The sequence below is a fragment of the Bubalus kerabau genome, chromosome 16 (genome assembly GCF_029407905.1).
Source record: "Bubalus kerabau isolate K-KA32 ecotype Philippines breed swamp buffalo chromosome 16, PCC_UOA_SB_1v2, whole genome shotgun sequence".
Taxonomy (NCBI): Eukaryota; Metazoa; Chordata; class Mammalia; order Artiodactyla; family Bovidae; genus Bubalus; species Bubalus kerabau.
Window position 1 is genome coordinate 19,462,541 of NC_073639.1, and position 14,421 is coordinate 19,476,961.

The 14,421-nt window shown below is 37.7% G+C and overlaps 1 protein-coding gene and 1 long non-coding RNA gene across 8 annotated transcripts in view; one reads left to right on the forward strand and one right to left on the reverse strand.

The window, feature by feature from the left end:
• Nucleotides 1–3,407, reverse strand: part of LOC129630097 (uncharacterized) — a 48,177-nt gene extending 44,770 nt beyond the window's left edge. Inside the window, exon 1 of the long non-coding RNA XR_008703521.1 lies at nucleotides 3,282–3,407. This is a non-coding gene — a long non-coding RNA (uncharacterized LOC129630097). The remainder of the gene's footprint in view (nucleotides 1–3,281) is intronic.
• INPP4B (inositol polyphosphate-4-phosphatase type II B) overlaps nucleotides 1–14,421 on the forward strand; it is an 855,034-nt gene that overhangs the window by 420,480 nt on the left and 420,133 nt on the right. For all 7 annotated transcript variants that reach the window (XM_055550389.1, XM_055550387.1, XM_055550386.1 and 4 more), the window contains 2 exons: nucleotides 8,155–8,366; nucleotides 11,019–11,063. In XM_055550389.1, the coding sequence (XP_055406364.1) occupies nucleotides 8,276–8,366; nucleotides 11,019–11,063 (136 nt within the window). In that variant the 5' untranslated portion in view covers nucleotides 8,155–8,275. The remainder of the gene's footprint in view (nucleotides 1–8,154; nucleotides 8,367–11,018; nucleotides 11,064–14,421) is intronic.

Consider the following 14,421-nt stretch of genomic DNA (forward strand, 5'->3'; position numbering starts at 1 on the left):
TCTTTCAACTGAAGTATCTGTGTCTGTGGATTGTTTGCATTTAATGTAATTATTGATGTTGTTGGATTAAGAGCAAATAGTCTACTTTCACATATTTTAGTGATATAATTGTATACTATCATTTTAGCATGAAAATGAAAGTGAAAGTCACTCAGTCATGTCCACCTCTTTGCAACCCTATGGACTGTAGCCCACCAGGCTCCTCTGTCCATGGGGATTCTCCCGGCAAGAATACTGGAGCGGGTAGCCATCCCCTTCTCCAGGGGATCTTCCCGACCCGGGGGTCGAATGCTGATCTCCTCCATTGCAGGCAGATTCTTTACCATCTGAGTGACCAGAGAAGCCTATCATTTTAGTGTAAAAGCAATAATAACTCCCTGTTCTTCACTCTCATCATCTTGCTACTGATGTTATTTTTTACATATGCTAGAAGCATACAATACGTTGCTACTAATTGTGCTTTAGACCAGTGTTTGGTAGATACTAGTCTGCAGGTCAAACAAACTCTGAATACCAATTAGTTTTGCAAATAAAATATTAGTGTCACATGGCCAGGCCTACCTGTTTATGTATTTTCAGTATTTGCTTTCACACTGTAGCATCAGAGTTGAGTGACTCTGACAGAGACTCCGTGACTCCAAAAGCCTAAAATATTTACTGTCTGTCCTTAACAGGAAAATTATGCCAACCTCTGCTTTGGGAAATTATCCTTTATAGTTACTCAAAGTAAGAAAAGATGAAATTAACATTTATTTTCCTTTATACCATTTGTCGTGCTCTTCATTTCTTTTGCAGATCCAGTTATTTCTCTGTTATGTCATGCTTGAATAACTTCCTTTAGTATTTCTTGCTGTGCGGGTCTGCTTGTAATGAATTTGTCACTTTTTATTTGTCTGGGCAAAAGTCTTTGTCTCTCTGAATTTTTATAGGTTATTTTTACTTTGTATAGAATTTTCATCTGATAGTTTTTCTTCTTTCAGAACTTTAAATATGTCACTTACATAGTTCCTAAGCAGTCCAAAATGTTTTCTTGTTTCTGTCATTCTATAGGTACTTTGCATTTTTTGCTCTGGTTACCTTAAAATTTTTTTCCTTAAATTTGGTTTATAGTAGTTTGAATATGATATATGTACAAGTTTTTTTTTTTTTCTTGTTTGATTATTGGTGGGGGGCGGGGGTTGTGTGTATGTGACTCTTCTGCTTGGTGCTTTCTGCACTTCCTAGATCAGGGTTCTGATGTCTTTAAATATTTTTGTATTTTACATTCCTAGCATTTCCATTTGATTCTTTCCAATAGTTTCTGCTAAAAGTATCCATCTGCTCATGCAGGTTGTCTACCTTTTCCATTACAGTTTTTTTTTTAATTTAAATGTATTTATTTTAATTAGAGGCTAATTACTTTACAATATTGTATTGGTTTTGCCATACATCAATATGAATCTGCCACGGGTGTACACGTGTTCCCAATCCTGAACCCCTCTCCCACCTCCCTCTCCTCCATTACGGTTTTTAGTGTATTCTCTTTCTGAGAATTCCAACTTCCGCATCATATGAGTCTGGTTTTCTTGATCGCTTATTTGCTTTTCTCCTGACTGTTTTTATCCTTGCTGTCTTGAGCTCCTGGGCCTTATGGATAGGGCTTTCTCAGCGATTCTTTCCTTCTCTTAGAAATAGAGGATCTGGAATGAAACAATCTCAGGAAACTTTCCTCCCCCTCTCTTGTTCCCATCCCCTCATCGCAATGAGCTTTCACCTGTGCCCTGATGGCAACAGCGTTGGCCAGTTTTGTTCTGGAGAGAGGCAGGTCCAAGCGATGTGCTGTGTTTTTCCTGCTGCTTGCCTCCCACAGTCCTGCATTATCAAGGACGCTTTCTTCATATCCTGTTCTGCTCCCAGTCTTTCTCTTGAGCGTCTGGTGAGGTTCATGAAGAAAAAAATCTGTTGATGGATACAAACTACCTTTGAGTTTGTGGCTCTCAGTACCTATATATGCTCATGGTAACCTACCCTGACCTTTAGTAAGTCATTAAATATTTTGATTGAATTTCCATTTCAAACTTGTTTGGAGCCTGACATCCCTTCCTCTGGTGAAAGACAGCTCTGCTCTCTGGAGGAATTTATCTTTGCTAAGAGCTCAGGCTGGTTGGTTGCTTTGAGACCTCAGCTCTCTGCTTACTTAAGGAAAAGTTAGGATTTTATATACTATTCAGCTTTTTCTTGAGTTTCTGGTAGGAGTAATAGTCTTTCCGTCCTCATGTAAACAGAAATGGAAAACTTCTGTGTTCCAAATGTATTTTCCCAGTATATAAATTATCTCACACTTTATATGGTATCTTTTGCTTACAGAATATATTTCTTCTAATGTAGTCAAATTTATTAACATTTTTCTTTATGAACTGTGCTTTTGAAGTGAGGTTGAGACATCTTTACTTACCCAGAGTTCACAAATATGTCCTTTTCTTGAAAAAAAAAAAAATGCTGAAGCCATGGGGCGAATATCCTTAAGTTTCTCTCCCTTACATGTCAGATCATATCTAATTTTCTATTTACCCCTCCTTTCATTACAGCAGGTACTAGCATCCAGATTTTCCTTGCCCCATCAATTATCTCCTTTCTTCTTAATATTTAATTCCTCTTTATTCCTTTGGTTATGTCCTTTCAGTATTTAAATATGCACATGTGTCCCCATTCTTGAAAAAAAGTGAAGTCATCTTTTAACCCAGTGGCGTTGTTTATCTGAGAAACAATGATGTTGGTACCCTTGGTCACTCCTCTCTGCTCTCCCCATCATTGCTGGTCCCTTTCCCAGGTGACATCTCTTCTTGCTCTCTGAAATAGTTCTGTGCCTTAAGGTTGAGTCCTCAGTCATCCTTCTTCTCAGTGCATGCCCTTGCTTTCTGTGACTTTATGCATCCCTTTGACTTCAACCATTAGTCAACAATAATTGACCAAAAATATATTTTAAGAGCCTTAATATCTCTCCCGTGATCTACACCCATGTGTTCAATCGCTTTCTGAATATCTTAAGGCATCTCAGAAACATGTTTAAAATCAAACTCATCATCTTTGACTGCAATTCCTTCTTCAAGTTCCCCGCATATGAACGAGTTCCTTTCCAAGAGCATGTTCGTAAGTCCAACAAAGTTAGCCTAGGTACCCAACTAACACAATCGGCTGTATAGTACCATACTGTAATAGGTTTATAATACTTTTCATGCATAATACATAGAAAACAAACATACACAAAAAAGGAAAACATTTTAAATCTTACAGTACAGTACCTTGAAAAGTAGAGTAGTATAGCACATCAGCTGGCATACAGGGGCTGACATGGAGTGAACAGGCAAGAAGAGTTACTGAGTGGAGGAGGGAGAGGAGGTGGGAGATGGTTGACCTGAAGGGTCATCAGCAGTAGGAAATAGAGGGCAAGCTGCAGTTTCATTCCCATCTGATGCTGATGGAATGCACGTGTGCATCTTTGAGAGTTCACAACTTGAAGGTTCACATGGAGGGGACTTACTGTATTCTACAGATAGCTTAATAGTCCAAACTAGACTGGGTCCCATGTGAAATTTCTGTCTTCCTTTATCTCAACTCTGATATCACATCTAATTCCATCACCAAGTCTAGGTAATTCTATTTAGTCATTGATTTGAATCCAGATTCTAATTGGTTTGGATCCAATTTTCTTCTCTAGTTATCTGCTTCTATGTTGGCATGAATTCTTTTTATTATTTTATTTTTCTAGAATATTAGGATTGCCTCCAAACAGGTTGATTTCCGTTGTCACGTTCTAGTATATTTTCCTCTTTGACTTTCAATAAACTTTCTAAAGGGGCTTCCCTTGTGGCTCAGTGGTAAAGAACCCACCTACCAATGCAGGAGATGCAGGTTTGATCCTTGGGTTGGGAAGATGCCCTAGAGAAGGAAATGGCAGCACACTCCACTGTTGGGAAGGCCCATGGACGGAGGAGCCTGGCAGGCTACGGTCCATAAGGTCGCAAAAGAGTGGGGCAGGACTTAGCTACTAAAAACATCAACAAAAGCTTTCTAAAAATCAAATATAAGTGTGTTATTCTTCTGCTTAAGGTATACTTAATGTGGTTTCTTTCTGCTTTAAGAATTGTTTAGTCTCTGGCTGTTTTAAACTTATGTGTGGTATGTAAAAACCTCAGTCTATTTTTAGGCATGATCTCCAAACCAAAAAGTTTCCAAACAGACACATAAAAGGAACTAGTGCAACTAACCATAACCTTAGGTAAAGGCTATATTTATCAGCTGGAAATGCTTGGTTTTTACTTCGCCAGTACGGTAGCTGATTCCTTCTGAGGTCTGTGCCTTGCTAATAACTTCTTCTTCTTCTAAGTCGCTGCAGTCGTGTCCGACTCTGCGCGACCCCATAGACGGCAGCCCACCAGGCTTCCCCGTCCCTGGGATTCTCCAGGCAAGGACACTGGAGTGGGTTGCCATTTCCTTCTCCAAAGCATGAAAGTGAAAAGTGAAAGTGAAGTCGCTGAGTCGTATCCGACTCTTAGCTCTACTCACCCTCAAATTACACAAGTGCACACAACCCACACACAGAGTTGATATTTGTTAATTACTTACCATTGGTGTACCGGGTTATTATTTTGCTAGGATTCATCCATATTGCCTTATTTAGATCTCCTTTACAATTTTTAAAATGACTGATCAGGATTAGGGATTGAGTCTTTGATCAAAGTGTATAGTAAAGTTAACAAAATCCATGTATCTGAGTCCCACATACATGGCGCTCTTCCACAGATATTAATGCTAATGCATTCCACTAATGCTAATGCATTTGTCATAGGTTCTTAAAAGAATGTGGTACAATAAATATGTGCCTTTCCTATTTATATATTAAAAAGATATCTAAATTTAAATAATTAAATATTATCTTAATTTAAAATATAATTTTCTACCCTATGTTACCCCTCCCCCATTCTCTCTCCCACTGGAAACTACTAATTTGTTTTCTGTATCTGTGACTTTGCTTCCTTTTTTTTTTATTATTGTATTCACTAGTTGGTTGTATTTTTTAGACTTAACATTCAAGTAATATCATACAGTATTTGTTTTCTTCTGTCTGACATTTCACTTTGCAAAGTACCCTCCAAGTTCATCCGTGTTGTTTCAAGTGGCAAAATTATATATATATGTATATATATACATATATATATATATAGGAGAAGGCAATGGCACCCCACTCCAGTACTCTTGCCTGGAAAATCCCATGGATGGAGGAGTCTGGTGGGCTGCAGTCCATGGGGTCGCTAAGAGTCGGACACAACTGAGTGACTTCACTTTCAGTTTTCACTTTCATGCATTGGAGAAGGAAATGGCAACCCACTCCCGTGTTCTTGCCTGGAAAATCCCACGGACGGGGGAGCCTAGTGGGCTGCCATCTATGGGGTCGCACAGAGTCAGACACGACTGAAGAGACTTAGCAGCAGCAGCAACAGCATATATATCAGATCAGATCACTATCTCAGTCATGTCCGACTCTCTGCGACCCCATGAATTGCAGCACACCAGGCCTCCCTGTCCATCACCAACTCCCGGAGTTCACTCAGACTCACGTCCATCGAGTCAGTGATGCCATCCAGCCATCTCATCCTCTGTTGTCCCCTTCTCCTCCTGCCACCAATCCCTCCCAGCATCAGAGTCTTTTCCAATGAGTCAACTCTTCACATGAGGTGGCCAAAGTACTGGAGTTTCAGCTTTAGCATCATTCCTTCCAAAGAAATCCCAGGGCTGATCTCCTTCAGAATGGACTGGTTGGATCTCCTTGCAGTCCAAGGGACTCTCAAGAGTCTTTTCCAACACCACAATTCAAAAGCATCGATTCTTCGGCGCTCAGCCTTCTTCACAGTCCAACTCTCAAATCCATACATGACCACAGGAAAAACCATAGCCTTGACTAGATGAACCTTTGTTGGCAAAGTAACGTCTCTGCTTTTGAATATGCTGTCTAGGTTGGTCATAACTTTCCTTCCAAGGAGTAAGCGTCTTTTAATTTCATGGCTGCAGTCACCATCTGTAGTGATTTGGAGCCCAGAAAAATATGTATGTATTTCCACAGTGGCTACACCAATTTACATTCCTACAAACAGTGTATGAGGGTTCCCTTTTCTCCACGTCCTCTCCAACATTTGTTTGTGTTCTTTTCAATGACAGCCACTCTGACTGGTATGAGGCGATAGGTCATTGCGGTTTTGATTTGCTTTTCCTTAATGATCAGTGATGCTTGGCATAGTTTCATGTGCCTGTTGGCACATCTGCATCTCCTCTTTGGAGAGAGTGTTTATTCAGATCTCTGTCCATTTTTTAATTGGGTCGTTTGTTTTTGATGTTAAGTTGTATGAGCTATTTATATATTTTGGATATTAACCCCTTATCAGTCATGTCATTTGCAAATGTTTTCTCCTATTTGGTAAGCTGTCTTTTCATCCTGTTGATGGTTTCCTTTAAGTTCAATTAGATTCCATTTATTTTTGCTTTTGTTTCCAATATAGGGGTAGGGAATTAAGGGACACAAACTATTATATATAAAATAAGCTACAAGGATATATAGTACCTCACAGGGGATATAATAGCCAATATTTTATAGTAACTATAGATACAGTATAACCTTAAACATTGTGAATCACTATGTCGTATGCTAAAGCTGAAACTCCAGTACTTTGGCCACCTCATGCGAAGAGTTGACTCATTGGAAAAGACTGATGCTGGGAGGGATTGGGGGCAAGAGGAGAAGGGGATGACAGAGGATGAGATGGCTGGATGGCATCACTGACTCGATGGACGTGAGTCTGAGTGAACTCCAGGAGTTGGTGATGGACAGGGAGGCCTGGTGTGCTGTGATTCATGGGGTCACAAAGAGTCGGACACGACTGAGCGACTGATCTGATCTGATCTGATGCCTGTAATTTATGTAATATTGTACATCAACTATAACTCTATAAAAAATAAAATTACAAAATTAATGGATTTGGTCTTATTGATAGTACTATAGCCTTTTACCCCCAGCAGGTATTCCTAGTTATATCCTTAGAAGCCAATGTGTATTTATCTGCAAACTTATTGTAATATGTTCTAAAGATTCAAGATGCTCTCTGGATTTAATTTTTGCCAGATGACATTTAAACACTAGAGCTGAATTATAAATGAAGTTGCTTTGTTAAAAACAACAAAGAGTGAGTTTATGAACTTGTGAAGTTGGAAACCAAATCAGTATTCCAAACCAAACAGCATTGCTGCTATCTCATTAAATAGCGTTGGGTAGACGTTTAAAGATTTTTATACATTTTAATTCAGGTGGTAACTTGAATTAAAACAACATTGATTTTTTTTGCCTAATTCATTCTTGGTCATGAATAACATACCAAAAATCAAAATGAATTTAATATTATTTGAGTCTGTCTGTATAACAGGGTATTAAATTTTTGGAGGCTCTCTTTCCCCATGCTAATTTTCACCATTTTGCTGTTCCTTTTGTTTGCCCTGAACTTTAGCTTTTTAGAATTATTATTCATTCTTTTCACCGTATATCCCAATTATTAAACATTTAAACTTTGATCAGGCAGAGAAGCAAGAAACTATGTATAATGATGAAGTTGGAACTTCCCTGAACAACCTGTTAGCTCATCTTGGAAGAAGAGTGTTGTGCCAAATGGTCTTAATGTGCTCATGAATAGTGTTGTAACAAAAGTGGGTAGAGAGATAAGCATAAAGGGCCGTTCTAATGGAAGGAATGATAGTAAGATACACCTTGGCTGAACATCCTAATGTTTTGTCAAGATGCTATCTGCTCTTGCTGCTAAATTAGGTACATATTAATTTAGCAGCACCTATAGCTATGTGCTATTTTACAAAATGAATTAGAAGAGAAAGACTATACCTCTCAGGATTTAGAAGTATTTCATATGACAGTAAAATGATTACATAGAGAATACCCATTTAACCCAGAGTTTATGATACATTAACTGTGTGGATAGATTCTGAATATAAAAGTGGGAGAGGCGGGAAGGAAGTTCATACAAAGGTATCTGTAGGCTCTAACTACCTTGAGTTTTTAGCTTTATACTGAACTTGGAAGTAACTGAGGCTTTTCCTGTTGCTGTTTCCTAAATGCAGAATTTCAGAGTGGGAATATCAGGACTTTAGCTGAAAATACGCCTATATTAAACCAGGAATCTTTGGCTGTGGCATTTGGGCACAGACATAGGGGAGATTTAAGGAACTGTGAAGATTGATCATGGAAATCAAAGAGGAAGGAGCATCAGAAGAAGGCCAGAACTTTCTGCCTACCCCCCAGGCGAATGACACCGGGGACTTTCAGTTCACAAGTGAGTATAAATGCACCCCCAAATTAAATAACTTTGTTCCTTTGCACTATTATTTCAGTGTTCTAAGTCTATGATACGTCTCTCCTCTTTTATCCTGAGTGAGGTAGATGATAGTCTATGAAATGATTCAATATCAAATAGAACCATTGTTCTTGAATGTGTATTAAGAACAGTATATAGTTTCTTTTTTTGTTAAGGATTTTGATCTTTATTTGAAGATCAATTGGAAAACTAAGACAGTACTCGAATTTTGAAAAAATCACTCTGGATGTTGATGGAGACCTGATTGTGGATGCACAGAGAGGGTCCGAGACACCATTTAGGAGGCTATTGTTGCATACTTTCTATTGAATATATTTCTACTCTCCTGTGGAATTATTTTTTGAAACCTAGAAATTTTCTCTTTAAAACCAAAGACACTTCAGTTGAGAACATTAGGGCACAATGATTACACTAGCTGCTTAGCGGTTGCTGCCATACCTAAGTCACATCAATAGAGCAAGCAAGCTTGGCTATTTAGCCAGGATTAGCGTTTGAACATGAACATTGCTTTTTGTGCTACTCCAGTAATTCAAATCATTGGAAGAATTATGTTTCCTCTCATGCTTAACATTCTAGAGTTTGGGTTAGATTGTTTAGCAAGGCTAATTACTTTATAATATTGTAGTGGTTTTGCCATACATTGACATGAATCAGCCATGTGTTGTGTTTTATTCAAAAAATTCTTGTCCAGTTATTTAGCCCTGGCAAACATATGCCTAACCTCTCATATTTCATTTACATTATAAAAATAATCTTGAGAAAATGATACTGGTTGGATGAGTTTATTTGACTAATTTGATTGTCAGAGCTTACAGCAGAATTGTTAATAGCCTTTAAAAAAATAACTACAGTATTTGAAATTAATAGACCTACCTAATAATTGTCAATCTAACCCCTCTTAGAAAGTCTAAAATTGTTAAATGTCAGTAGGAAATAAGAGTAAACATAAATGCAAAACATATGAACTCTGTATATAAAAAACAGATGGTTTTTATACAAAGAGATGGTTCTAACAGTTGTTGACTGAAAAAATAATGCACAACATAAAAGTTATGAGTTATGTTTTATTGGGGCAAAATGAAAACTATAGCCCGGGAGACAGCATTTCAGATAGCTCTTAGGAACTGCTCCAAAGAAGCAGGGGGAAAGGTCAGTGTACATGTGATTTGGTGAAAGAGGAGTGCATGCAATCAAGCACATATTTCTGCAGAAGTTTCTGCTCTTCTCGTGAAGGCCACTGCTAGTTATGAGGAGCAGATGTCACCATGAAGGATTTTAGTGCTTTTCTAGATATGAGGAGATGCAAGAATTGGGCTTATAAAATTGTCTCCTGAAAATATCTGTCTGAAAACCTGTTCTGCCATTTTGTTGTTGTTGCTGTCTTCCCCAAAGCACAGAGTGCCTCATTTATGATCTCCACCCTAAATTGCTTTCAGGGGATACTGAAGGTCAGCAGCTGCAGCAGCTCATGATTTAATCCTTGCAGAGGTGGCTAGCAAGTGCCAGTCTGTAGTGGACACAGTATATTCATGACTAAATGCTAATACATATAAGTTTTATCTGATGAGTGCACCAATAAAGATAAACAAGGAGAAGATTTTTATAATACTCTTTTATTTCCTGGTCACCCATGAGTGGTGACAAATGACATCCAAATCCTCAGTCACTCTTTATTTTTGTTGTTGTTGTTGTGCTTACTTTTTGTAGTTTTATGTATTTGGTTTTATATTTTTTATAATCTCTATTTCTGTTTTTCTTTTTTATTGAAGTATAATTGACTTACAATATTATATTAGGTGAAGGTGTACAACATAGTGATTCATTATTTTTATAGATTATATTTCATTTGATGATACTGAAAAAAAAAAAAAGGTTATATCCCCAGTCGGCTACTCTTGTTTAGGAAGCTCTGAAACAGACTGTGGTCTTAACGAATCCATCTACCATTTTATTACTTGCCACAGCCTTACCTTTCTATCTTCTAACCATTAGATGTTCCCATTTCCTTACCTTTGTTCTCAAACTTACTTTCCCTCCCACTTCATCTTAAATCATTTAGCCATGTTAATAGATTTTTTTTAACTGCCAAAAAAGGAAAGAACATTTAATAGAATACTGATTTGAGCTATCAATAAATTGGCAGAATAACTACCATCATCATGTCCTGAGTAACCTAACTAGAAATAGCTCTTTAATTATTTACTATTAGCACAAGGTCGAGGTGGTGTGAAAGAGAAATCTGTTTCAGAGAAGACTTGGATGAGCTCATCCTTTGTGAAGGTTCCATCTCTGTCGACATATATACAAAAGAAATAGAAACAGTTGAAAAATATGTTTTGCATTTTTCATGCCATACGGAAACAATATTTCTGTTTTATAACCATGGAACTAAGTAGCGCAATCAAATCTTTAGCCATATCTAGTTTTGCTATAAATATTACATCCTGCCCTGAGAATTGACTTGTTATATACGTCTGAATGATTAACTGAGTTTATTTGTTCTGCCAAATAATGTGTTTATACATTGTGGGCAGGGAGAGAGTTATATATGTTCACTTGATTTTGATGAGTTAAATATATTCAATCTGAATTTGTGCCTTTTATTCATAGGCATTCAGAAGACTCCACATGAACCACAGTTGGAATTCATCCTTGGTAAGAAATTCTTATTTATTTATAGCTATAAATGTAATAAGCCTTTTGTACATATAGTTTACAGCTTTAGGTATGTTACTGATATCATTGTTACTTATATCATAATATATTTTCTAACATTTCATGAATATTATTCTGAAAAACAAAAAAATCATTCTATAAGGTAAGTGTTATTTTCGCCAGTTTATAAGTGAAGAATCTGAGCTATGGAGCAGGTCAGCTTATGACCCAAGGATTGAGGACTTCAGAGGTAATGGGTCTGTGTCCGTCAATCAGACACAATCAGACTGCTGGCCAGAAGTCCTTTGCCCAACACTCATTCTATTTTTTTTTTTTTGAATCTTTATGATAAACGCTATGATGGTGGGTTGGTTTTTTTTTTTTTAATTTTATTTTATTTTTAAATTTTACATAATTGTATTAGTTTTGCCAAATATCAAAATGAATCCGCCACAGGTATACATGTGTTCCCTATCCTGAACCCTCCTCCCTCCTCCCTCCCCATACCATCCCTCTGGGTCGTCCCAGTGCACCAGCCCCAAGCATCCAGTATCGTGCATCGAACCTGGACTGGCAACTCGTTTCGTACATGATATTTTACATGTTTCAATGCCATTCTCTCAAATCTTCCCACCCTCTCCCTCTCCCACAGAGTCCATAAGACTGTTCTATACAACAGTGTCTCTTTTGCTGTCTCGTACACAGGGATATTGTTACCATCTTTCTAAATTCCATATATATGCGTTAGTATACTGTATTGGTCTTTTTCTTTCTGGCTTACTTCACTCTGTATAATAGGCTCCAGTTTCATCCACCTCATTAGAGCTGATTCAAATGTATTCTTTTTAATGGCTGAGTAATACTCCACTGTGTATATGTACCATAGCTTTCTTATCCATTCATCTGCTGATGGACATCTAGCCAACACTCATTCTAATACAGTGACTGAAGTTTGTTGCAAATCATGTCTCAAAATCCACGTGTCTAATTACTCACTCCTTGGGCTGTTAACTGGGCTCGTGTAGAGTTTTCCTTTGTCCTTCTTTATGACATTTACAAGGTCTGTGCTCCCCTTTTGGTCTCACTTACTCAAAAATATTCCCTTGCTCTTCCATCTTGATATTGTGGAGAGATCCTTGACTTTGAGAATTTTATTTTAATTCAAAGCTTTAACTTGCTTAAGCAACCCCAAGAATCTATTACATGTAGAAATTTGTAAATTTGTCAAAGGATGAATTAAAAATGTGCACACCTACAACACTGTAAATCAACTACACTTCAATAAAAGCAATTTTTGCTTATGTAGCAGTGGTTTAAAAAAAAAATGCATACCCTGAGGCTGGTCCACTACTTAGCTAGTGGGTAGGAACTTGAATTGGGTATGACTGCAAAGTGCTATTAGGGAATTAGTTGCAAAATGGCATTTAAAGTAGGTAAAAATATGGTTTCTATGAACTATTTAGAGAGACTTTTCTTCTTCTTTCATTGTCCTGAAGTACTTTGAAAGGTTTCTAATATTTTTACATTTATTTGTTTGAAATTTCACCAGATGTATTTTAATATTCAAATCATTGAATATTAATACATATATATTTTATGAAGTTATGGGCAAGTTGAAACATATATCTCCACTATCTGTAGTAGTTTGTAGTGATTTGAAGTTCCAATTATTTTAGGAATATATATTTTTATTATATAATGAAATGTTTCAAATTTACATCCTTCACTCAAAATATTATAATTTGAAGCATAACTTATTGAGAAAACATTCATAATTTTTTTGGTTTTGTTTTCTTTCTCTTTCTAATAGGTTTTATTTTTCGAACAGTTTGCAGTTCACACCAAATTTGGACAGAAGATATAGAGGTTTCCTAGGTACTCCCCTGCCCCTACACATGTATCAGATCAGATCAGATCAGATCAGTCGCTCATTCGTGTCCGACTCTTTGCGACCCCATGAATCGCATTACGCCAGGCCTTCCTGTCCATCACCAACTCCCGGAGTTCACTGAGACTCATGTCCATCGAGTCAGTGGTGCCATCCAGCCATCTCATCCTCTGTCATCCCCTTCTCCTCCTGCCCCCAATCCCTCCCAGCATCAGAGTCTTTTTCAATGAGTCAACTCTTCACATGAGGTGGCCCAAGTACTGGAGTTTCAGCTTTAGCATCATTCCTTCCAAAGAAATCCCAGGGCTGATCTCCTTCAGAATGGACTGGTTGGATCTCCTTGCAGTCCAAGGGACTCTCAAGAGTCTTCTCCAACACCACAGTTCAAAAGCATCAATTCTTTGGCGCTCAGCCTTCTTCACAGTCCAACTCTCACATCCATACATGACCACAGGAAAAACCATAGCCTTGACTAGACGAACCTTTGTTGACAAAGTAATATCTCTGCTTTTGAATATGCTATCTAGGTTGGTCATAACTTTCCTTCCAAGGAGTAAGCATCTTTTAATTTCATGGCTGCAGTTACCATCTGCAGTGATTTTGGAGCCCAGAAAAATAAAGTCTGACACTGTTTCCACTGTTTCCCCATCTATTTCCTCCCCCATTACCAACATCCCCCAGCCAGAATGGTACATTTGTTACAGTTGATGAACTTATAATGACAGATTATTGTTATCCTAAGTCAATAATTTGGGGCTTCCTGGGTGACTCAGTGGTAAAGAACCCTCCTGCCAATGCAAGAGACACAGGAGACCCGGGTTCCGTCCCTGGGTCAGGCAGATTCCCCAGAAAAGGAAATCACTTTTCCTTTAACTCACTCCAGTATTCTTGCCTGGAGAATCCCATGGACACAGAAGCCTTGTGGGCCACAGTCCATGGGGTCACAAAGATTCATACACAACTGAGTGACTGAGCAAGTCCATAATTTACATTAGGGTTCATCCTTGCAGTTATATATTATCTATGGGTTTGGACAATGTATAAACATGTGTTCATCATTATAGTATCATACTTAGTATCATCACTGCCCTAAAAGTTCTCTGAGCTCTGCCTATTCATCCCTGTCTTTCCGGCAATGCCTGGCAACCACTGATAAAGATATACTTTATTTATTTGTCTAGAAAATTCTCAGATGTTGTCAAATAAAGAAAAAATCCACTTTTCAGAAAGGGAGCCAAGTATCAAAAAAGACCGTGGCATCTCCTGACTCACTAACTATAACTCTTGTTACTTGAGACTTGACTTACTTATCTTTTATTTTTAAGATAATATAGTCATTTTTTTTAACCTTTCAGCAAGACTTCTGAAAAATGAAGATTTGTTAGACTCATTAAGAGTATTTCAAAACCCAAAGAAAGCTTTCTTGCTTGAATCCTGGAGAATAGGGGAAATCTGAATTAGGCAGAAGAA